This window comes from Cydia amplana, chromosome 3, assembly GCF_948474715.1.
Source record: "Cydia amplana chromosome 3, ilCydAmpl1.1, whole genome shotgun sequence".
Taxonomy (NCBI): Eukaryota; Metazoa; Arthropoda; class Insecta; order Lepidoptera; family Tortricidae; genus Cydia; species Cydia amplana.
Window position 1 is genome coordinate 21,826,091 of NC_086071.1, and position 23,088 is coordinate 21,849,178.

Sequence of the window (23,088 nt, forward strand, 5' to 3'; positions counted from 1 at the left end):
ATTTAAGATACATATAAGTGTGGGCTACTTTCCCACTTACACTTATACCTACACTTATACTTACACTACACTTAACTAATATTAATACACTTATATAAAATTTATGTTCCTAATGCTAACTTGTTACAATTAGTAATTAGTGTACCTAATTTAGCTTAAGATTACTCTAGAGCGCACCGCCAACAAACTGTCTCACAGTTTGGCGAAACATTAGATTAAGGTACTAAAATGCTGTATTTTTATGTAAAATTTTCAATAAAAAAAAAAGGCAAATGTTGATGATCACAACGTAAAACGGGAATAAATAAATGACTCACTTGTCTGCGACAACGTGAAAGGGCACCTGCTTCCACAGGTCGTGCAGCATCAAGGCCACGTAAAATCGGCACAGAACTTTTTCAGGTACGTTCTGAAACGTAAACGTAACCTATGAGTGAAATAAATCAACATAAAATTGTAAACATGCGTAAGATCAATAAATTTCGGTAGACGTATTTCAATTTATATTATTCTTTTTCTTTTTGAGATATAGGTTTAAAAACTATAGCTTTTTGGAATCTGCACCCCGATAACAAACAAATGACCCATTGTCTAAAACAAATATTTATAGTCCGTCAACCAAATCTTGTCAGTAGCAATGTAAAGCAAACTAAAGTAGGGCAACACTCAAAGAGCAGTATTGCGCTAAGAATAGCAGCAATGTACATCGAGCCAAAAGATTTTTTTTTCCGCTGAGCGCGCCCTGCGTACGTCAATTCAAATTGTCACTCGCGGTTTATTGAAAAAATTTGAAACATGGACGGACAATTTAAAAGCGATGTTAAAACAATGTTAATCAAATTGATGAACAAATTTGAAGATATCAAAAACAACTCGCTATCGTAGTGCTTATATTCTCTTTGTTCCCTATCTATGTTTACTAAAATAAAATCATATCAAAATGCAGATAATTAGATAGTGCATATATTTGTTATTTACAATATAATATGCCACTTGTTAATGTAAATTAGTGTACTCTTCTGGATGAATATGACCTGTGTAATTTTTTTGATTGGTATATATTGTACAATAGGATTACATATTAAAAATAAAACAACTGATATTTGGGTGTTTATTTAATTTAAAGGTAAATAAGATGAGGGTCACTTTAGCTTACACTATAATTGGTCATTAATTGAAAAAATATAATGAAGTTACCAATGTTACCGGGTCACTTCAACCAAGCATAATACGGTTCTACTCTGTAGTATTCTATTGCATCTTTGTAAATAGTCACAACTGATTGCTGAAAATATTAGACATGTGGGCCTATGGACGGTTTCCAGGACACAATTTATGGTCTTGTTGGATAGATTTAGGCATACGTTTTAATTTTATTTATGCCTTTTAACCCTAAAACAAAAAAACTGAACATAATCTTAAAAGTTCGAAAGAGTTCTTCCAGTATGTACTTGTCATAACCTCAATTTTTAGTAATGTTTACCATCAACGAGCATGATTGTACATTGTAGGCCCCTTAGCTTTGCTTATTCTTATTTAATGTATTGGTATTTAATGGTGACAGCAGAAATATCTCTTGAAACAAAAACGATTCAGAATGAAAACCAAATGAAAACAAATAAGGTGACGGCTGTCGTTCACGATCCACATTCCACAGATAAAACACAGATGACACGCATTTTGGAATTATTCGAACACAGTGTTGCTAACCCGCGATTTTTCAAATTTGCCGCCTTTTACTACTGACAAGATTTGGTTGACGGACTTTATCTTTAATAGTACATTATTGTCGAGGTTCTTGCTGGCTGAGGATTCGTTTTAAACGGACGACCTTGGGAGTCCGTTTAATTGAATCCGAAGCCAGCAAGTAGCCTTCCAACCGAGTCATTATATAGTGCTTTTCTCAAAAATGGTGCAAGAAATAGAAATCCCACCAAAAACATTTTCATGTAAAATGTTGCCAAGACGAAACCACAAGGCTCGCACTGACAAAAAGTTATCAGATCTCTTGTAGAGCCAAGCTTCTAACTCTACAAGCCCTAACTTCACAAACTCTACACCTTAGTCAAAATATGTGGCTTAAACGTTTCGCTACTGTCACATTCACTATTCATTATTTTTTATAATACAATAGTTCTTGGAGTAACGAAACGGCCAAGCTACATATTTTGACTAAGGTGTAGAGTTTGTGAAGTTAGGGCTTGTAGAGTTAGAAGCTTGGCTCTACAAGAGATCTGATAACTTTTTGTCAGTGCGAGCCTTGTGGTTTCGTCTTGGCAACATTTTACATGAAAATGTTTATGGTGGGATTTCACTTCTTTTTGTAAGTTGCTTCCATCCCCTAATTTAAAGGGTTGCGCGTGTGATTTAAGGTACTATTAAAAATCCTGAAATACGTACCTCGGGGCATCTTTTATACATCTGCTTTTTACTGATTCCCCATACAAACTTCAACCCTCTTTTTCCCCTAACGCCCTTTTTCCACCCCCTTTTCACCCTCACGGGGTAATTTTGGGGTTAAAAACTATTCTATGCCATTCCCCAATACAAAAACTATCTACATACCAAATTTCAACTAAATCGGTTCAGCGGTTATTGATTTCCCATACAAAATTCCACCCCCCTTTCCCCCCCTTAGGGCCAAAAAATTTCAAGTTTTTGAATTATTTTGTTGTTTGTGTACTAATACTATCTCACATACCAAATTTCAGCTTCCTAGGACTTCAGGAAGTACCCTAGAGGTTTTGATGATCAACAGTGAGTGAGTGAGTCAGTGACGAAATTGGGGTTTTTTAGATATGAATAAAATCTTAAGTATACGAGCTATGCAATTGAAATTTTTTATGTTTAATAAGTCCACTATTGACATCATATCCCGAGAATTTTGTTTATCTGGTACAATCCAAACCCAAGTTATGAGGGTTCAAAAAAACGACGAAGCGCTTCGAGAAAAGGTAGGTAGTGCCCTTGCGCTTCGCTTTGCTCGTCTTGGCGGGGGCACTACCGTGCCCCCAGATATTTTACGAAAGCAACGTTCTAATTTTCACATAAAAAAGTAAAACCATTAAAAAGATTGCCGCCTTAAAAAAAGAAGTATTTTTCTGCTGAAAATACACTAACCTATTTGAGACACCTAAACAGTGCACCTAAATAGTCGCGGTACCAACATTAAGCCTGTAACAGACTATCGCACCGCACCGCGACCTTGGAGCGTCGCACCCATAAGTGAGAGCGAGAAAGAGATATCTGTTTCTCGCTCTCACTTATGAATGCGACGCTCCAAGGTCGCGGTGCGGTGCGATAGTCTGTTACAGGCTTTATATTATAATAAATCTGCTGATCATCTGTTTGGCTGTTTAATGGACCTATGCCTTCATTTGATATGGCCATTTAAAGTTTTAAAAAGTTTGGAACTCGTTATATAATGGAATTTGTATGCAACATTGCAGTCCCGAAATCGAGACTGCAATGTTTTTAACTTTTTAATTTTTTGAATGACCATAAACTACGCACTTCGCGACCTATTTTTTAACCGGCAACGTCGACTTTGCCGTCCATTTTTGAGAAAACTATATTAAATAACGATATCAAAAGTGTGGCAGCTTGACAAGCAAATATGTATAAAGCGACGTACCGTGATAGGTTTGCCAGTCATCATCCGGATGGCGTTCACCTCGGTGATGCCGAGCACCTTCGCCGTCTGCACGGCCTCCTCGTCCAGGTTGCAGTACTGAAACGGCACACAACTATACTATTAATTGAATTTTACAAGAGTATTTCCATATTCCCGGTCCCCTCTGAGAGGTGACGGATAGGAACAGTTTCAGTATCTGCATCTTAAACACGGCGACAGATGGTGAAGAAACTTGTCGCCCCACGTGACTAAAACGGGGACAGATGGGAATAGGTACCGATACTAATTTGAGACGGTTGAGCCTCACAGATATAGGATAAATAGCCAAATTAGCTCCAGCTTGCCTAAAGGGACGATCGACGTGCCACCACTGATTAAACCTTACTCATAGAGAAATAAGTAAGACAAGAGTGCTCACTCCATACATCAGTTCAGACTATTAATTTCAGTGTCTACATCTAGCATCGAGTAGCGGAACTATCAGTACTGCTACTTGACAATAGATGTAGCACCGACCGGAATGTCTTATGCTGTTGAGATAAGACTTTCCGGTCGGTGCTACATCTATTGTCAAGTAGCAGTACTGATAGTTCCGCTACTCGATGCTAGATGCTAATAGTCTTTTTGGTACTAAAACTGATGTATGGAGTGAGCACTCTATGTATTTTTTTCTCTATGCCTTACTATAATATTATCAAAACTAACTTTTCGCTATAAATTATCTTACCAGCGAATAGTAATGTCTGTAGTCCGGCCTCACGCCGGCCGCGTCGTGTGGTGTGACTAGATAGAGCAAATGCAAGCTCCCCATTAACACCAGGCCACGAGATGCTGATTCTAGATCTTGCAGCATCTGCTTGGCTACTGAGAGCTCCATGCAACCTATTCGAATAAAACAATACATTTTGAAATAACATGGCGCGGTCAAGAAATATCAAACAAAACCGAAGTTGGTTGATAAACTGATTATAGTTGTCAATGGACTTTCATATATTTAAAAATTAAAGAACTGCATGGGAGGATTTGTAACTAGATATAATATTCCTTCTAATTCTAGCAGTAATATAACGGTTGACGTCCAGAGGCGTATTTACAAATTTGGCGCCCCGGGCCATTTTGATTTGTCGCCCCCCTTCATCAGTGACGATAAAGTATTTTATTTAAGAAAAATAAACCTGCAACAAGTACCTTTGTGTGAAATAAAAAAAAAACTAAACATTTACCATTTAGGTACTCACATAGGCATTTACATTGTTTTCCTATGTACAAAATGTACAAATTGGTTGACAAAATCATCAATGACGCTGTCGTAATTTACAACGTTTTTCTACTCGTCGACTGCAATGAATTAAGACTTCGTATACGAAAGTGAAATCGCATACTTTTTTCACTATGGGACCCCAACTCAACTATAATATTTATTTCGATACAGTTTAGTCAACTATAATATTCATTTCGATACCGTTTAGTCAACTATAATATTGATTTCGATACAGTTTAGTAGACTATAATGAAATTGACCAATCGAAAGCGCGGAGCAAGTACCAGGGCCTCATGAGTTACGAGAAGGTGTCGTTGATCAACCGGCCGGGGGCGCGGGGCGCGGGGGCCGGGTCGCGTACAAGTATGAACTTATGAAGGTATCGCGGCTGCTCGCGCATCTTACAGCTAGTTTTGGTTTTTTTACCTACATATATGATTCTTCTACTAGTTTTAAGTATTTTTTTTGTTGACTCGTAGAAAAAGTATTGTATACAATAGTTATATAATCAAGCTTTTCAATCTCGTACCTTTACTTAGGCAACTCAGCAAGCTTCGTTGCCTAAACACGGTACTCGACTGAAAAGCTCTCCATTTTATCACGATTGTATAAAATACTATTGTCAGCTCAGCTTCCATATTAAGAAGGGCTAAGCTATTCAGGCGCTCTTCGCTGATAGTGGAACGTAGATAATTTTTTATTCTTTTGAGTGCAGACAATGATCGTTCTGCACTGCAATTAGTCACTGCGGTGCAAAGAAAAATGAAAATGGAATGCTTCTTTAAGGCCCTTATTTTTTATGAGTAAGTACCTAAGCTTAGTTGCCCTAAGCTCATTTTATTTTCGTAGGCGGTCAAAAAATGTTTTAATAAAACACATTCGTCTTATAGGTCTACCGCGAGATCTAACGGGTATAGGTATTCTTTGAAGGTTTACGGCACTCCTTCTAACTTCTGCCTCAGACATTGTGTCCAATTTACCTAAGAAGACAAAATTGGCCGTCACTACGTCGTATGACGTTTTGCGCTTCTTCAACTAGGCTAACAATTGATCAGTAATTGGGAAAAAGGTACTTATTGACTCGAAAGTGGTCACGCCCCTGTAATAGGTAACACTTCTTCTTCGCGACTCTCGCCATCACGTTTTTTCCTCTTGATAACTCTTTTTTGATTGTGATTGTAGTCTTCGGTTGATTTCCTTTTACCTGCCTCTTCAAACTCGTCAAAACATTCTCTTTTAGTTTGAATAAATTTAATTAAGGAGTCTAACTTTTATGGTTAGAAACAACCTCCAGGTCTGAGTCAACCCCTTGCAGAACTTTTGAAGCTATGTTAAATTGCTTCAAAATAGCTCCCCAAAATTCTGACAAGATGGCCGTTTCCAGGGAATTTAGCTGTTCCTGCATCCTATAGCTTCATTTTTCATTAATACGGTTTGGTTGCCAGAGTCACATTTTATTTTAGTTACGCCGTACTAATACTTCTTGAACGAAAATGTTGCTTAATTTAGGTACTTGTTGGTAGATATTTTAAGCAATTGGTGGGGTTTGAAGCGTTCGTTTGTTTATTAATTTAAATGTCAATTAAAATATAATAAAAAATATAGCTAAGTTTGATTATAAGCCCAGAAAAAGCCGCGAGGGGGCGGCTTCGCCGCCCCCCCGAGGCCTGCCGCCCCGGGCCATGGCCCCCTTGGCCCTAGGGTAAATACGCCCCTGTTGACGTCAGGTTAAACTAATCAACAGTACTCGCACTTCGCAGCGATCACGAAATTTCCGATTTAAGTAGACCGTTTTATTTATGAAATAATAATAAAAATCGCGATCTGTGCCGAACTTAAAAGGCATACCTTTGATAGCCGCCCGTCCTAGTTGAGTAACAGTGAGTTTGCTGTCGCTGTAGACGACCCTCTGCCCGGCGGCCGTGTGCGACTCGTCGCTGGACTTGATAGATAGATAATATTTATTTCTTTTTCTACTCCAGCACTTAAATGTGTCAATTAAATGACTGACAGTGATATCTAAAGCAATGTCATTTGAATGATTTGTCTATAGGCTATATATCATTTACAATAATAACTCAATTTTTTTTAAATAATAACTCTTTTTTTTAATAATAACTTTTTTTTTTTTTTTTTTTTTTTTTTTTTTTTTTTTTTTTTTTTTTTTTTTTTTTTTTTTTTTTTTTTTTTTTTTGCTGCAGCTGTCATAGAAAAAGTAATGTATGCAACAGCTCATAATTGGTTCTTAAAATTCTCGGGTCTTTTTTTACAAAACTCGACTACGTCTCGTTTTGTAACTTCGACCCTTGAATTTTAAGAACCCTTATTATAACACTGTTGCATAAACTACTATTATTAAATTATACAAAGGGACTTAATCGCGTATCTAAGTTTTAAGATTTACCTCCGACGTTGTATAATTTAATAATGTGTAAAAATCGTGAAAGTTTAAATCAATATTTATTTCTGATTGAAAATTTACATGTTACTTCCTTAAAAATAGCAGAAATTCACAAAAAGATCGTCAAGTGTATACAAACAAAATTTAAAGAATAATAAAAATAATAGTAAATTGTGAAATCGATAATGTCAAAAATAAAATAGAAATAAAATTAAAATGTCGTACAACTAAAATCTAAAACTATTTTGTATATAATACTAGGGCTTTCCTAGGTAATATAATGTCAAGTTCCATAAATAAAATGTCAAAAATGAATACCTATAATAAATATGATATATGAAATATGAACCTTGTGGTCGCCGACGTCGAGGGCGCCGGCTTGTATCAGCGAGCGGATGGACTCGTCGCATATTTTATTTACGTCCACTTCTGAGCTGTAACAAGATACTACTTTTATTGTACAGTCAGCAGCAGAAGTGGCTAAGCGGGCGAGGTGTTCAAAATTACCTTGACACACTCGTAAAGTCGCGTCAAGATCATTTTCAACACCTGGCCCGCAAAGCAACTTCTGTTGCTGACTGTACCTATATCTCTATGCCAATGGCGCGGCCGCGCGTAAAGAATATTTCGTTTCAGATCATACCAAATCAAGGGAAGCGGGCGCCATATGGCTTTCCTATTCTTTTATGAGCTGCCGGAATAGTTATTTGTACAACAAGAGATCAAAGTTTGATATTTCTTCGAGTGCTTATTTTGAGTCCTGTGCAAGCGAAAGATTCTATACTATGCGATTTTGCTCACTGTTTTTAAGTAGCAAAGTACCCTTGTTCGAGCTGCTGAGGTGAAAATACTTTTTCCAACTTGCAAATTTTCAGTTTGGTAGTAACCTGTTACACTGTACACACTGAGTGACTGTGTGAGTGTGGCACTGTTAGGTACTACCTAACCAAACTGGCTGAAAATTAGACATGTCGGTGACAATTAGAAATATAATCCTTCCTATCTGTTGCCAGGATCAAATATGCTCATGAAAATATTCCCATCTGTCCCCATCTGTCCGCCATAGACTCATGGAGCGGGGACAGTTGGGAATACACGCACACGCAGTCAAGAATCTACAAATCGCTACTAACTATAAAAGTGGTCTTCAACAGCTCACTAACAGTTCGCGCAACTTACTTCTCGTACAACTGTAGGTGTAGAGCCACTCCATCGAGGACCACAATAGGCTACATGACTATTTTTTTTTTATGGTATCAATCGATCGGGTTTGTTTTTAGGATCAAATATCTATATGGGACCCATTGCATTAAAGTAAGTGAAGTGCGACTGTCGGCCTTTGACTACAATTTCTGACTTTTGAGTCAGAAATTGTAGTCAAAGGCCGACAGTCGCACTTCACTCGCGAAACGCCCTATACAAAACGGCCAGAGGCCGTGACGTCATCGCCCATCTTGTAGTATGGCGTTTTTGTCGGTGAAATATTGCGTTTATGTATATAGTTGCCATACAATATTTTTTTGGATGAAATTTAAGGAATCGAATGGTACCCTTACTTTTATCGTTTTTGGAAAAAAAAACTTAAATTTTGAAACTTTCAGGTCCTGTATTTTTGTAATTTTTCAATATTTTATTTTAATATCCACATTGTTGTGATAAATTGCTCGTTTGCTATCTATTTTACTAGATTTTGTTATAAAATTCAACATGTGTCCCTATTCTCGTGAGCATGATATGTAGCGTCAGAATCTTCGATCAACACGGAAGGGATGCGGCATTCGCACTATTTCCCCTCTGCCTAGGTACAAGATCAACTGATCTAGCGCGGGTAATAAAACTAGTTGCGCTCGGATTTTTAACTAGACCGAGACCAGTCGCGCGAGTGAACACAGCAGCAGAAAAAATGCCTAATTGCTCGGTTTTTTGTTGTAAAACGAGGTCGAGGACATCAAATTTACAAAAAGGTGTTACATTTCACATGTAATATTTTTTTACATGTCATACGTTTAATTACATTTAAACACAATTATTATATTTTAGTCTCATGTAATTGCTGGATTTATCGATTTTGCTCGTCCAGTACAAATTGCGGATCGGTCGAGCGACAAATTCGACTTCTCATCTCTCAGAATACAATAAAATTCTTCGACGAAAATGTGTTAGTGTGCGTGTTGTCACACTTGTGACTCGTCCGTACACAAAGAGAGATCGAGGTTTGCAAGATTTGTCTTTGACGTGTGTCATTTTCTATGTATTTGTGTCGTCATTAGTCATTACAGATTGGATTTTGTATGTAAGTGTGTGAGAAGTGCGACTGTGTGCACGTTCCCCCCCGCGAAAAATGGCAGAATGATTCGAATGTCAAGATATCGCTTGGGCCTATCCCTTCCGACGTGTCGGAAGCCCGTGTTGATCGAAGGCCAGAATGTAGTAACCTCGTAGACATGAAAGTGGTGTTGAACAGTTGGCGGAGCTCGGTGCTGGTGGCCGCGAGGCGCAGGGCCAGCGCGCTGAGCGCGAGGCCGCAGCTCGCCGCGAGGCCGCAGCTCGCGGCGGCGAGGCCGCTCGCCACCGGCGGCAGCCCGCCGCGGAGCACCGCCCGCAGCTCCGGCCACTCCGCCAAGCTGCAGATTATTATGCTGTCGCCTAAAACGTATTTTTTTATTATTCACTATAAAGTCGCTTCCTGCCGTCCGTCTGGCCCTATATATGCTTAGATCTTTAAAACTACACAACGGATTTTGATGCGGGTTTTTTAATAGATAGTGATTCAAGAGGAAGTTTATGTATAATTTGTCAACCCGTGCGAAGCCGAGGCGGGTCGCTAGTGATTAACAATTACAAACGGAGGAGCCCAGTCAACTGTCGGAACCACCGTTATAGAGAATTTGATTGAAAAAAGTTTCACTCTTAAATTCCAAAGATAACAACAATCTAACAGGAGGCAGGGCCGCCGGCGCGACCCAATCGCAAAATTTGCGCGACTCATAAAGTCATAATTTGAAAATTATAACTCCTAGCAAGTTACTTTAACAACTATTGTAGAGAATTAAATGGAGAACAATTGATCCACAGTGAGTTTAGTAGGGAGTACGTTACCCTGGTCGGTGACGCCGGCCCGGCCCGCGCGGCCGCACATCTGCCGGAGCGCGGCCAGCGTGAGGAACCCCCGCCCCACGCCGGCAGGTTCACGTATGTTAGTTACCCTGGTCGGTGACGCCGGCCCGCCCCGCGCGGCCGCACATCTGCCGGAGCGCGGCCAGCGTGAGGAACCCCCGCCCCACGCCGGCAGGTTCACGTATGTTAGTTACCCTGGTCGGTGACGCCGGCCCGGCCCGCGCGGCCGCACATCTGCCGGAGCGCGGCCAGCGTGAGGAACCCCCGCCCCACGCCGGCAGGTTCACGTATGTTAGTTACCCTGGTCGGTGACGCCGGCCCGCCCCGCGCGGCCGCACATCTGCCGGAGCGCGGCCAGCGTGAGGAACCCCCGCCCCACGCCGGCAGGTTCACGTATGTTAGTTACCCTGGTCGGTGACGCCGGCCCGCCCCGCGCGGCCGCACATCTGCCGGAGCGCGGCCAGCGTGAGGAACCCCCGCCCCACGCCGGCAGGTTCACGTATGTTAGTTACCCTGGTCGGTGACGCCGGCCCGCCCCGCGCGGCCGCACATCTGCCGGAGCGCGGCCAGCGTGAGGAACCCCCGCCCCACGCCGGCAGGTTCACGTATGTTAGTTACCCTGGTCGGTGACGCCGGCCCGGCCCGCGCGGCCGCACATCTGCCGGAGCGCGGCCAGCGTGAGGAACCCCCGCCCCACGCCGGCAGGTTCACGTATGTTAGTTACCCTGGTCGGTGACGCCGGCCCGCCCCGCGCGGCCGCACATCTGCCGGAGCGCGGCCAGCGTGAGGAACCCCCGCCCCACGCCGGCAGGTTCACGTATGTTAGTTACCCTGGTCGGTGACGCCGGCCCGGCCCGCGCGGCCGCACATCTGCCGGAGCGCGGCCAGCGTGAGGAACCCCCGCCCCACGCCGGCAGGTTCACGTATGTTAGTTACCCTGGTCGGTGACGCCGGCCCGGCCCGCGCGGCCGCACATCTGCCGGAGCGCGGCCAGCGTGAGGAACCCCCGCCCCACGCCGGCAGGTTCACGTATGTTAGTTACCCTGGTCGGTGACGCCGGCCCGCCCCGCGCGGCCGCACATCTGCCGGAGCGCGGCCAGCGTGAGGAACCCCCGCCCCACGCCGGCAGGTTCACGTATGTTAGTTACCCTGGTCGGTGACGCCGGCCCGCCCCGCGCGGCCGCACATCTGCCGGAGCGCGGCCAGCGTGAGGAACCCCCGCCCCACGCCGGCAGGTTCACGTATGTTAGTTACCCTGGTCGGTGACGCCGGCCCGCCCCGCGCGGCCGCACATCTGCCGGAGCGCGGCCAGCGTGAGGAACCCCCGCCCCACGCCGGCAGGTTCACGTATGTTAGTTACCCTGGTCGGTGACGCCGGCCCGGCCCGCGCGGCCGCACATCTGCCGGAGCGCGGCCAGCGTGAGGAACCCCCGCCCCACGCCGGCAGGTTCACGTATGTTAGTTACCCTGGTCGGTGACGCCGGCCCGCCCCGCGCGGCCGCACATCTGCCGGAGCGCGGCCAGCGTGAGGAACCCCCGCCCCACGCCGGCAGGTTCACGTATGTTAGTTACCCTGGTCGGTGACGCCGGCCCGCCCCGCGCGGCCGCACATCTGCCGGAGCGCGGCCAGCGTGAGGAACCCCCGCCCCACGCCGGCAGGTTCACGTATGTTAGTTACCCTGGTCGGTGACGCCGGCCCGCCCCGCGCGGCCGCACATCTGCCGGAGCGCGGCCAGCGTGAGGAACCCCCGCCCCACGCCGGCAGGTTCACGTATGTTAGTTACCCTGGTCGGTGACGCCGGCCCGCCCCGCGCGGCCGCACATCTGCCGGAGCGCGGCCAGCGTGAGGAACCCCCGCCCCACGCCGGCAGGTTCACGTATGTTAGTTACCCTGGTCGGTGACGCCGGCCCGCCCCGCGCGGCCGCACATCTGCCGGAGCGCGGCCAGCGTGAGGAACCCCCGCCCCACGCCGGCAGGTTCACGTATGTTAGTTACCCTGGTCGGTGACGCCGGCCCGGCCCGCGCGGCCGCACATCTGCCGGAGCGCGGCCAGCGTGAGGAACCCCCGCCCCACGCCGGCAGGTTCACGTATGTTAGTTACCCTGGTCGGTGACGCCGGCCCGCCCCGCGCGGCCGCACATCTGCCGGAGCGCGGCCAGCGTGAGGAACCCCCGCCCCACGCCGGCAGGTTCACGTATGTTAGTTACCCTGGTCGGTGACGCCGGCCCGCCCCGCGCGGCCGCACATCTGCCGGAGCGCGGCCAGCGTGAGGAACCCCCGCCCCACGCCGGCAGGTTCACGTATGTTAGTTACCCTGGTCGGTGACGCCGGCCCGGCCCGCGCGGCCGCACATCTGCCGGAGCGCGGCCAGCGTGAGGAACCCCCGCCCCACGCCGGCAGGTTCACGTATGTTAGTTACCCTGGTCGGTGACGCCGGCCCGCCCCGCGCGGCCGCACATCTGCCGGAGCGCGGCCAGCGTGAGGAACCCCCGCCCCACGCCGGCAGGTTCACGTATGTTAGTTACCCTGGTCGGTGACGCCGGCCCGCCCCGCGCGGCCGCACATCTGCCGGAGCGCGGCCAGCGTGAGGAACCCCCGCCCCACGCCGGCAGGTTCACGTATGTTAGTTACCCTGGTCGGTGACGCCGGCCCGCCCCGCGCGGCCGCACATCTGCCGGAGCGCGGCCAGCGTGAGGAACCCCCGCCCCACGCCGGCAGGTTCACGTATGTTAGTTACCCTGGTCGGTGACGCCGGCCCGCCCCGCGCGGCCGCACATCTGCCGGAGCGCGGCCAGCGTGAGGAACCCCCGCCCCACGCCGGCAGGTTCACGTATGTTAGTTACCCTGGTCGGTGACGCCGGCCCGCCCCGCGCGGCCGCACATCTGCCGGAGCGCGGCCAGCGTGAGGAACCCCCGCCCCACGCCGGCAGGTTCACGTATGTTAGTTACCCTGGTCGGTGACGCCGGCCCGGCCCGCGCGGCCGCACATCTGCCGGAGCGCGGCCAGCGTGAGGAACCCCCGCCCCACGCCGGCAGGTTCACGTATGTTAGTTACCCTGGTCGGTGACGCCGGCCCGCCCCGCGCGGCCGCACATCTGCCGGAGCGCGGCCAGCGTGAGGAACCCCCGCCCCACGCCGGCAGGTTCACGTATGTTAGTTACCCTGGTCGGTGACGCCGGCCCGCCCCGCGCGGCCGCACATCTGCCGGAGCGCGGCCAGCGTGAGGAACCCCCGCCCCACGCGCGGCGCACGCACCACCACGCGCCGCGCCGGCAGGTTCACCCCGGCCGCCAGCGTCGACGTGCAGCACAACACAGATATCACGCCCGCCCTGGGGAAACACGGTCACTAGGTCAAGTGACACGGCAGAAGATAAAGCCCAGATAATTACTGATAGGTATTAACTTTATCTCCACACGCGTAACGTGAACCCCTTCGGGCGTCTCTGATAAGAAAATAAATTTTATTTGACCTCATTGCTAGTAGCAAAATTGAGATGACATTTTATTCGAAATGAAAACGTTAATTGCAAACGGGATGATCAAATACCGCCGTGGCGATCGTAACATGCGGTTCCTGAACACGATATGTGTGTACGGATACATCTTACGAACGGGTCTTGCTATTTCGATCAGTCCCAGTACAAAAAGTACTGACTGACATTGACTTAACTAACAAACACGAACGTTTCCGAAACAATACGATGGTAAACAATTAATAGATCTGTATTAATCTAATACCTTTAAACGAGCAATTCTTGTTTATTTATTTATTTATTTATATATATGTCGGAGCGAGACACCAGAAAGACGTATTGCAGCATTACAGTTCATAGTTAGACGCCTGTATAAAGTCGATTAGCAATGTTTGGCTACGTATTATTTGCTTGTAACGAAATAATAAAGTTGCGTAGTGAATAATGCCACCATCTATTGGCGTACTGATGAACTAAGATGACAGGTAGACGGCTTTGGAACGTCAAGAGGGGTATCTTGAGTGAACGTAAGGCACGAACTGGCATTTTTGTCGTTATGTTGGTAGACTGGTCAGGCAGGTTTACCAACTTGATTTGGAGGCGGGAGCGGTTGGCTCCGCCGCGGGGACTTTCTTCCTTCTTCTTGATCGGACCGCGCTAGAGATCGGACGTTAGCCAAGCTCGTGCCTAATTCGCTACGTTCCTGAAGGCTTACACCTGAAGGATTATTCTGAAAGTTTATAGATTCTCACGTTGTTTAACCGTTTAGCTAAGTGTTTTATTCCAAGTGTTATTTTGATTTCTTATGTGCTAAGAAGCTTACTTTTGTAAAATAAAGAAACGATGTGTTGTTTTGAAAAGATGTGTCCTGCCGAGTTTGTTGCCGGGTTAAATCTTCTCGGGTCAGAGGTGTAGGGTTGGAGCCGGTGTAGTTTGACTTAAATAAAGATTTGAACGATTTCATGTGATCTTTTTATTTTTATTGAATCCGATTCCATCGTAAGATCGTATAGTTATTTTGATTATTTAGTACTGAAATAATAGTAGGCACTAGTATGGTTAATGAGTCCGAATGTTTATTTCATGCGTTGGTAGCATACCTACTATTTTGGCTGTGAAGTAATACATCTAGGTACTACCCCCACGCGCCCACCGCCGTTAGGATCATCCTTCTTCGATATATATATATATATATATATATATATATATATATATATATATATATATTTCGGGGATCTCGGAAACGGCTCTAACGATTTCGATGAAATTTGCTATACGGGGGTTTTCGGGGGCGAAAAATCGATCTAGCTAGCTCTGGGAAAACGCGCATTTTCGAGTTTTTATATGTTTTCCGAGCGAAGCTCGGTCACCCAGATATTGTATTATAATGTATATAATTAAGCATTGATACAGTCGTGTCGTGTTTTTAAAAACACCTTTCAATAAAAGGAGGTTAGGGAGAGATGTGCCTACCTGAAAGCTTGTTCGAGCAGCGTCCTCTCGTCGGCGGCCAGGCCGCCGTGGTGCACGGCCACGCCGGCGCGCACGCAGCGCGCCAGCGCCGGCGCCGCGCCCTCGCACAGCAGGGCGGCTTCCAGCGAGCGCCGCTCTGCTGTGCGGTGCAGCGCCATCTCTCTGTAGACGACAACTTTCATTACAATAAAATAAGGAACTATAAAATAGTACATTTTCGCCTTCGGCTTCGGCTCAAAAAAGACATGGCGGGACTCGTAAATAATAACACTTTCACACGTACATTGAACGACGTTTTTAGGGTTCCGTAGCCAAATGGCAAAAAACGGAACCCTTATAGATTCGTCATGTCTGTCTGTCTGTCCGTCCGTATGTCACAGCCACTTTTCTCCGAAACTATAAGAACTATACTGTTGAAACTTGGTAAATAGATGTATTCTGTGAACCGCATTAAGATAATCACACAAAAATAGAAAAAAAACAATAAATTTTTGGGGTTCCCCATACTTAGAACTGAAACTCAAAATTTTTTTTTCATCAAACCCATACGTGTGGGGTATCTATGGATAGGTCTTCAAAAATGATATTGAGGTTTCTAATATCATTTTTAGGGTTCCGTAGCCAAATGGCAAAAAACGGAACCCTTATAGATTCGTCATGTCTGTCTGTCTGTCTGTCCGTCTGTCCGTCTGTCTGTCCGTCCGTATGTCACAGCCACTTTTCTCCGAAACTATAAGAACTATACTGTTGAAACTTGGTAAGTAGATGTATTCTGTGAACCGCATTAAGATTTTCACACAAAAATAGAAAAAAAACAATAAATTTTTGGGGTTCCCCATACTTTGAACTGAAACTCAAAATTTTTTTTTTCATTAAACCCATACGTGTGGGGTATCTATGGATAGGTCTTCAAAAATGATATTGAGGTTTCTAATATCATTTTTTTCTAAACTGAATAGTTTGCGCGAGAGACACTTCCAAAGTGGTAAAATGTGTGTCCCCCCCCCCTGTAACTTCTAAAATAAGAGAAAGATAAAACTAAAAAAAATATATGATGTACATTACCATGTAAACTTCCACCGAAAATTGGTTTGAACGAGATCTAGTAAGTAGTTTTTTTTTATACGTCATAAATCCCCTAAATACGGAACCCTTCACGGGCGAGTCCGACACGCACTTGGCCGCTTTTTTTTTAAATACGAATTTTGTACCAACTTGCGTTGCAGCTTGCAGAGTAGACTGGCCACGTTCTCGCAGTTCCGCTTGGTGGGGCAGAAGACGAGGCAGCTGGCGGCGGGTACCACCTCGGAGACCAGGCCGCCCAGGCAGTCAGGGTCGAGGGCGGTGGCCGCTGGGGTGTACTGGACATAAGGGAAAGGTTAGACGGACATACCAGGAGAAAGTAACGCATGGTATAAGTTTGTAGCTTTCTAATAGACCCCGAAGGCTAATCCTATTGTTCAGTAAAACCGCACGTGCTACTTACCTGCAAAAAAGGGTCCTAATTATTCTATTTGGCACCTGAGCGCGGGCTAGTCCGACGCTCAAAAAACCAGTGTAGGTGCGCTCTCCGATAACGCGCCTTTGTTACGCATCTCGATGACACATTTTAGACTGGTTCTGTAGCGTTCGACTCGCCGGCACTCAGTAACCGAAGTACCGATTTTTTATGCAGGTGGTTGTGGCACGTGGCACGAGCGGTTTTTCTTAACAATAGACAATAGGATTAGCCTTCGGGGTCTATTAGAAAGCTACAAACTATATCCATTTAATGAAAACTCTATAGTAAAAATTCCTAGAGTAAGCTAAGTAGGTATGCACAGCGTTTGCAACGAAAGTGTAACAATGACCACTTTTATCTCAAATTTCTATGAAGAGTTTATACTTTGTCTGTTCGTCTGGTACAGTCAGCAGGAGTTGCTAAGCGTGCCGGGTGTTCAAAATGATCTTGACGCGACTTTATTGTTAATAAGAGAATAAGCGCGTGTCAAGGTAATTTTGAACACCTCACCCGCTTAGCAACTTGTGCTGCTGACTATACCTCTTCTCGCTTAAATCGGTACAGGATTTAGATAGTTTGAGTTCCGGGAACAGACATAGTATGGTTAATGTAACGAAAATCATCCCTTAAGGGAGTGGAAATTGACTATGGAAGTATTAGAGGTCGTAACACTAAACTTTTCGCACTTAGAGTGTATAAAAACAACACTTCATTCTATAATCCAATTACAAGAATGTGCCGCCAATATAACGATTTAACAGCCGGTGATCATCGCGGTAGGGGCATTGATATTTTTGACCCTCACATCGCTAGGTTTAGGAAGTGCTTGGCTGGCGTCCTCTTCTCCTCTTCTCCCACTAAACTGATGCCATCTGCCTTAATCCTCTAAGTTTGTTTCATTTGTGATGTTTAATAGTCTTTATATGTAAAGTTCGTTACTCGTTATATTGTAATGTTTAGATAGTTTTTTCTTCTCTGATATTTTTCACTGTAGCTATAATATGGTGTTAATTAGTTTGTAATATTTCCACTAAATTGTAAAACATGCTGTGTACACTTGTTCTGGATCTCGTGCTAGATTTAAGCCATAATGTACAATTGTATTACCCATGATATTGTACGATGTCTGTTTGGTGTACCTAATAAAGTAAAATAAAAAAAAATTAATTTAACGCAAACGAAGTGCGGGAACAAGTTAGTAGTGTACTCACATTGAAATTGAGTTCTCTCGCGGGCTCCACCTCGCCTCCTGCACTGATCTTGTACAGGGTGGCTCCCAGCTTGACGTACTCGTTCAACGTGACCGGCCGGAAGTCGCGCTGGAAGATGTCGGCGCGGAGGAAGCGGGCTACTTCCGGGAGGTTGCCTATGGTTGCGCTCATTCCTACTATCTGGATACCCTCTGCGAATTAGGATATAAAAAAAAATGAAATATTTACATTTTAGAAGTCTATGCTTAACCTTTTCGACGCCGTGTCAAACACAAAAGCTGTCACGCTGACGCCACGTCACCGAAGTGTCAAATCTGAAATTGAACTTCATGCATATGCACGTAGGTCTATTGTTGCTCTGTGGTCTATGACCGATTAATCGGTCTTTGGCGTTGAACATACGGTGCGGATATATCGGTCATTGGCGTCAAGGTTAAGTAACTTACGGTTAGCGAAGAGCACTGTGGACAGTAGAGTCTCCAGTGTGGCTCCGCGCCCCGCCTCGCCGATCAGGTGCAGTTCGTCTACCTACAAAACGATATTATATTACCATTCGGCAAACACATCATGTTGAAACATTGAAACCCAAACAGCTCACAAACCAAAATCTGCCAAGACAAATGCAAACTTGTCTTAGTAAAAAAAGCGGCCAAGTGCGAGTCGGACTCGCCCATGAAGGGTTCCGTATTTAGGCGATTTAAGACGTATAAAAAAAAACTACTTACTAGATCTCGTTCAAACCAATTTTCGGTAGAAGTTTACATGGTAATGTACATCATATATTTTTTTTAGTTTTATCATTCTCTTATTTTAGAAGTTACAGGGGGGGGGGGATACACATTTTACCACTTTGGAAGTGTCTCTCGCGCAAACTATTCAGTTTAGAAAAAAATGATATTAGAAACCTCGATATCATTTTTGAAGACCTATCCATAGATATCCCACACGTATGGGTTTGATGAAAAAAAAATTTTTGAGTTTCAGTTCGAAGTATGGGGAACCCCAAAAATTTATTGTTTTTTTTCTATTTTTGTGTGAAAATCTTAATGCGGTTCACAGAATACATCTACTTACCAAGTTTCAACAGTATAGTTCTTATAGTTTCGGAGAAAAGTGGCTGTGACAGACGAACGGACAGACGGACAGACGGACAGACAGACAGACAGACAGACAGACATGACGAATCTATAAGGGTTCCGTTTTTTGCCATTTGGTTACGGAACCCTAAAAAGTTACAAATTTTACGATACAATTAAATGAAAAGTTTCAAACAATGAAAGCATCGTGACCGCTGACCTATTTTTTTTTCTTATTTAATAAACTCAAGGAGGAACAGACCGCGATTGGTCATTTTATTTTAAGAACCGGACCCCTGAAGAAACTTATTGGTGACCCCTGGTATAGTGGTATAGATCCTTCATATTGTGGCCTGAGTTTGCAACACCGACGTATAAAATCGCCAAATTGCGTGTCGGATATTTTCATAATATCATATGATTTGCACTTACCACCATGAGCCCAATCTCACTCAGCCTGCCGAGCTCGATCAGACTCCGCACCAGCGCCAGGCCCTTCTCGATGGTGGCTATGTAGATGCTGTGCTTGCTTCTGCGCTTCTTCGGAGGAATGTGGCCTTTGCCTGCGGCGTATTCTTCTACGAGGAAATCTAGGTTGACGGCAAATGGAGAGAGTGCCCAGATCTGTAGAATGGCAAAACAGATTCAAGGTTTTTATTTGACTATATTGAGCAGTAGGTATGATCATGAAATCTTAGTAGGTACAGCAATATCCATGCTTAGAGTAAAATTATTTAAATTCCAGGCATATTATCAAAATATATCAATCAGAATCATAAGATATAATAATTCATTAAATACTTAACATAAATTTCACTTCAGCATAATAAGTATGGATGGATACCACTGTACAGTAGTAGAACATACAACAGAGACATACTAAATAGAAAATTGGTAAATCACTTTATTGTATTGTAAAATTTACAATTTTATGATGGTTTTTTGTCTTGTTTAACTTTTTTTGTTTTTCTTGGTGAACTTACCTTCTCCTGCACAATAGCAACAAACGGCAGGATGAACAGCACATTATTCTTATTGTTGAGCACCTCGCGCAGCATCAGAACCTCGGCCACCAGTGTCTTGCCCCCACTTGTTGGTAAGGCGTAAATCAAGTTACGCCTCTCTCTGATTGCATCCAAGTTAAGACACTCTTCTTGCCAATCTGATGAAGAATAAAAAGTGGGGTGTGTTTTAATGCGTCAGCAAGAGCAGCTTGAAAAAAAATATTTTTGTACAGTCACCGTCATATATATCAGAGCGGCCATGGTGCTCATACATATCTGAACGCGCCTCTAATGCTAGAGGTGCTAGAGTGCGTGTTCAGATATTTTTAGCACCTCGAGCAGCTAATATACATCTGATGGTGACTGTACACTAGCTAAACAAGAATTAAACATATATATATTATATTCAACTTGATTGTTACTGTGACTGTGACTACAACAACTATGCATTGCCAGTTATAATTATTTGTTTTCCATTTTAATTAGATCTTTAGGTATGACAATAAATGTGCATTTTTCATAGTAAGGTCACTGCGGGCAAAACCGTCTACAAGGCAAGTCCGTCAACACATTATAACTTTTGAATTTGAAGGTGTATGCCGCTTTGGAGTCAGTTGATCAATCAGTTTTGCGCGTTAGTTCCCTCACTCTAAAACAGATGACGCTGTGACAACCAATTTCAGAGCAATCTGCCTAAATAAGTCATTTCGTGTTTTGAACTCGAAGTCATAGTCCGACAGCCGATCGATTTTTTTTTGATAAAAATAGTTTTTGGAAAGATTGTGCATCAGAAAATACCTACGTAAGTAACATAAGAACCAGTTATCTTTATTCTGTGTTTAAAATATCAGAAATTGGCTTAGTTTTGTAATTATACGTTCCACCATTTATCATATTAAAATTTATTCTATTATGTACAACGCAATTGATTACCAACTGTTTTTGCGGCTTTAATATTATAACGATTTGATAAGGTATCGACAAATTCTCCTGATATTGCGCATGATGTTAGTTTCCTAAATTTTCATCTCAGTAAATTAAAAGAAACGAATAAAGTACATTTTAAAATTTCTAGTGGTCTTTTATTTCGGAAATCCAAAAAATAATTACGTGTAATTATTAGCCAAAAAAGGTATACCACCCCATTTTCGTAGTATATGGCGACTTGCCTTTATATTAGAAAAATGGCGTTTATTTCGAATTTGAACCCTATATTAACAAGTTGAAAGTACTCTTTTCATTGTCTTGATTCATTATTTTTAGGAATTCGACTATGAACATATACGCACCTATAGATTGGCTGTTATCATTACTCGCAGTTTTTTTTTAAATACTATTGTTTTTGCTTAATTTGTGATTAAAATTATCTGTCACTATGGCTAAACTATTAATTATTAAATTCTTCATCGTATGCGATTACAAACGGTAACGTAGGTGAATAATTAACGCAACTAGATCACTCCAAAGTAAAAAATAAATAAAGTATGCCGGTCTTGCCCACAGTGACCTTAAATACATGTTATTACTAAATACTTACCATAAAATTTCTCTATGTTCCTGTAATTTTTGAAAAAACTCTTTGTTTTAACTGGTAAGCCATAGAAATTTTCTACATTGTCAGACATTGTCCCTTTAACTTGTCCATTTTCATTTATTATACAAGTTTCTTTGATATCCAGCAAAAAGGAATCTTTTGTTTCAAATAAACTATCTGTAGCCTTTTGATCTTGAACTTTCTGATAAATAGAATCATTAACAGCTGCGAAACTTTCTTCGATATTCTCGCGAAAATGCTGCTCGCATCGCGATGTCAGGATTTCGTTGTTACATGATTGCTCTAATCTTGAATAGAACATGTCATCTGAAATATCTTCAATTTCCGCCAAATTGTGCGGTGTCGAAACTTTTGTTACTAATAAAGAATCCCAATTCTCAATATCCCTCACTACGGAGCTGTTCAAAACGCCGGGCGAGCGTGGTATTTCACTACATGTTGAGCTGTTGTTACCGGAGTCACACAAATATTCTATTTGGTTGCAAGGAAGCGGGGGAGACTCACAACGCTCTGTTTGCTTCAGTAGCCGTACATTAATCGGACTACATACCGAAAAGCTTTCGGTTTCGGTTTTAGGTGTTTTCGGAATTTCGGAAAACACATCTGCATTCTTTTTATTTAAGAATTCTGGCGACCGTAAAATCTTTGACATGCCGAGACGACGCCGCTTGGGCGTAGATGAATTTTCTTTCATTGACTTCCTGATCGAATACATTTTGAAAGTCACTTCACATGGTATTTATAATTTAATACGTTTTAATGTGATGATTTTTATGAAAACACGATCTTTTGTTGATGTAAACAAGCGCATCGTATTTACTACCAAGACTTGCGCTTGCGGTTCGACAATTATTTTTTCAAAGTGACATTGACGTTTTCTTGACGTTTGCGTTTCGTTTCACGCACCTTCCGCGGCGTAGCCCGAATTCTGTGTCATTGTTTTATTTTCACTTTAATAAAATTATTTAACAAGATCCAAAATATGTATATTATCATATAACTACCATTGTTTCTAGTTTAGATTATTTACGAGATTATAATAAGTAGTATCGCCGTCTAGAGCGTCCAAACTAATCTTCCAAAGAATATAATACTGGTACCTTCTTGATGTCCTGTCAGATGGTTTCATTCAGTTCCGTTTCAATGGCTTAAACCAAGCTAGCCGAGGGTTTCAGTTTCTTCAATGTCATGAAACACATGTAAGAAAGTCCTAGGGCTCTTTAAATTGTCCACCTACAATACAGGTACCTATACCTACTTGCTCATAACCCCTTTGATGACCTTCCACTCCGAGATCCACCATAGAATAGCTGCCGGGCCTGTCGAGTGTCAGGAACCAGTAATCACTACCATAGTAAGGCGACATCCTAACTATAGGT

General features: G+C 43.8%; 1 protein-coding gene across 1 annotated transcript in view; it reads right to left on the reverse strand.

The window, feature by feature from the left end:
• LOC134662735 (helicase POLQ-like) overlaps nt 1-22,543 on the reverse strand; it is a 34,144-nt gene extending 11,601 nt beyond the window's left edge. Inside the window, exons 1-15 of the mRNA XM_063519007.1 lie at nt 22,309-22,543; nt 21,692-22,266; nt 20,134-20,312; nt 19,583-19,774; nt 18,521-18,602; nt 18,075-18,265; nt 16,578-16,723; nt 15,363-15,524; nt 13,576-13,745; nt 9,732-9,942; nt 7,646-7,730; nt 6,744-6,837; nt 4,362-4,516; nt 3,635-3,730; nt 318-409 (exon numbers count right to left, since the gene is read on the reverse strand). Of these exons, the coding sequence (XP_063375077.1) occupies nt 318-409; nt 3,635-3,730; nt 4,362-4,516; nt 6,744-6,837; nt 7,646-7,730; nt 9,732-9,942; nt 13,576-13,745; nt 15,363-15,524; nt 16,578-16,723; nt 18,075-18,265; nt 18,521-18,602; nt 19,583-19,774; nt 20,134-20,312; nt 21,692-22,266; nt 22,309-22,424 (2,546 nt within the window). The 5' untranslated portion in view covers nt 22,425-22,543. The remainder of the gene's footprint in view (nt 1-317; nt 410-3,634; nt 3,731-4,361; nt 4,517-6,743; nt 6,838-7,645; nt 7,731-9,731; nt 9,943-13,575; nt 13,746-15,362; nt 15,525-16,577; nt 16,724-18,074; nt 18,266-18,520; nt 18,603-19,582; nt 19,775-20,133; nt 20,313-21,691; nt 22,267-22,308) is intronic.
• Between the last annotated feature and the right edge of the window lie 545 nt (nt 22,544-23,088).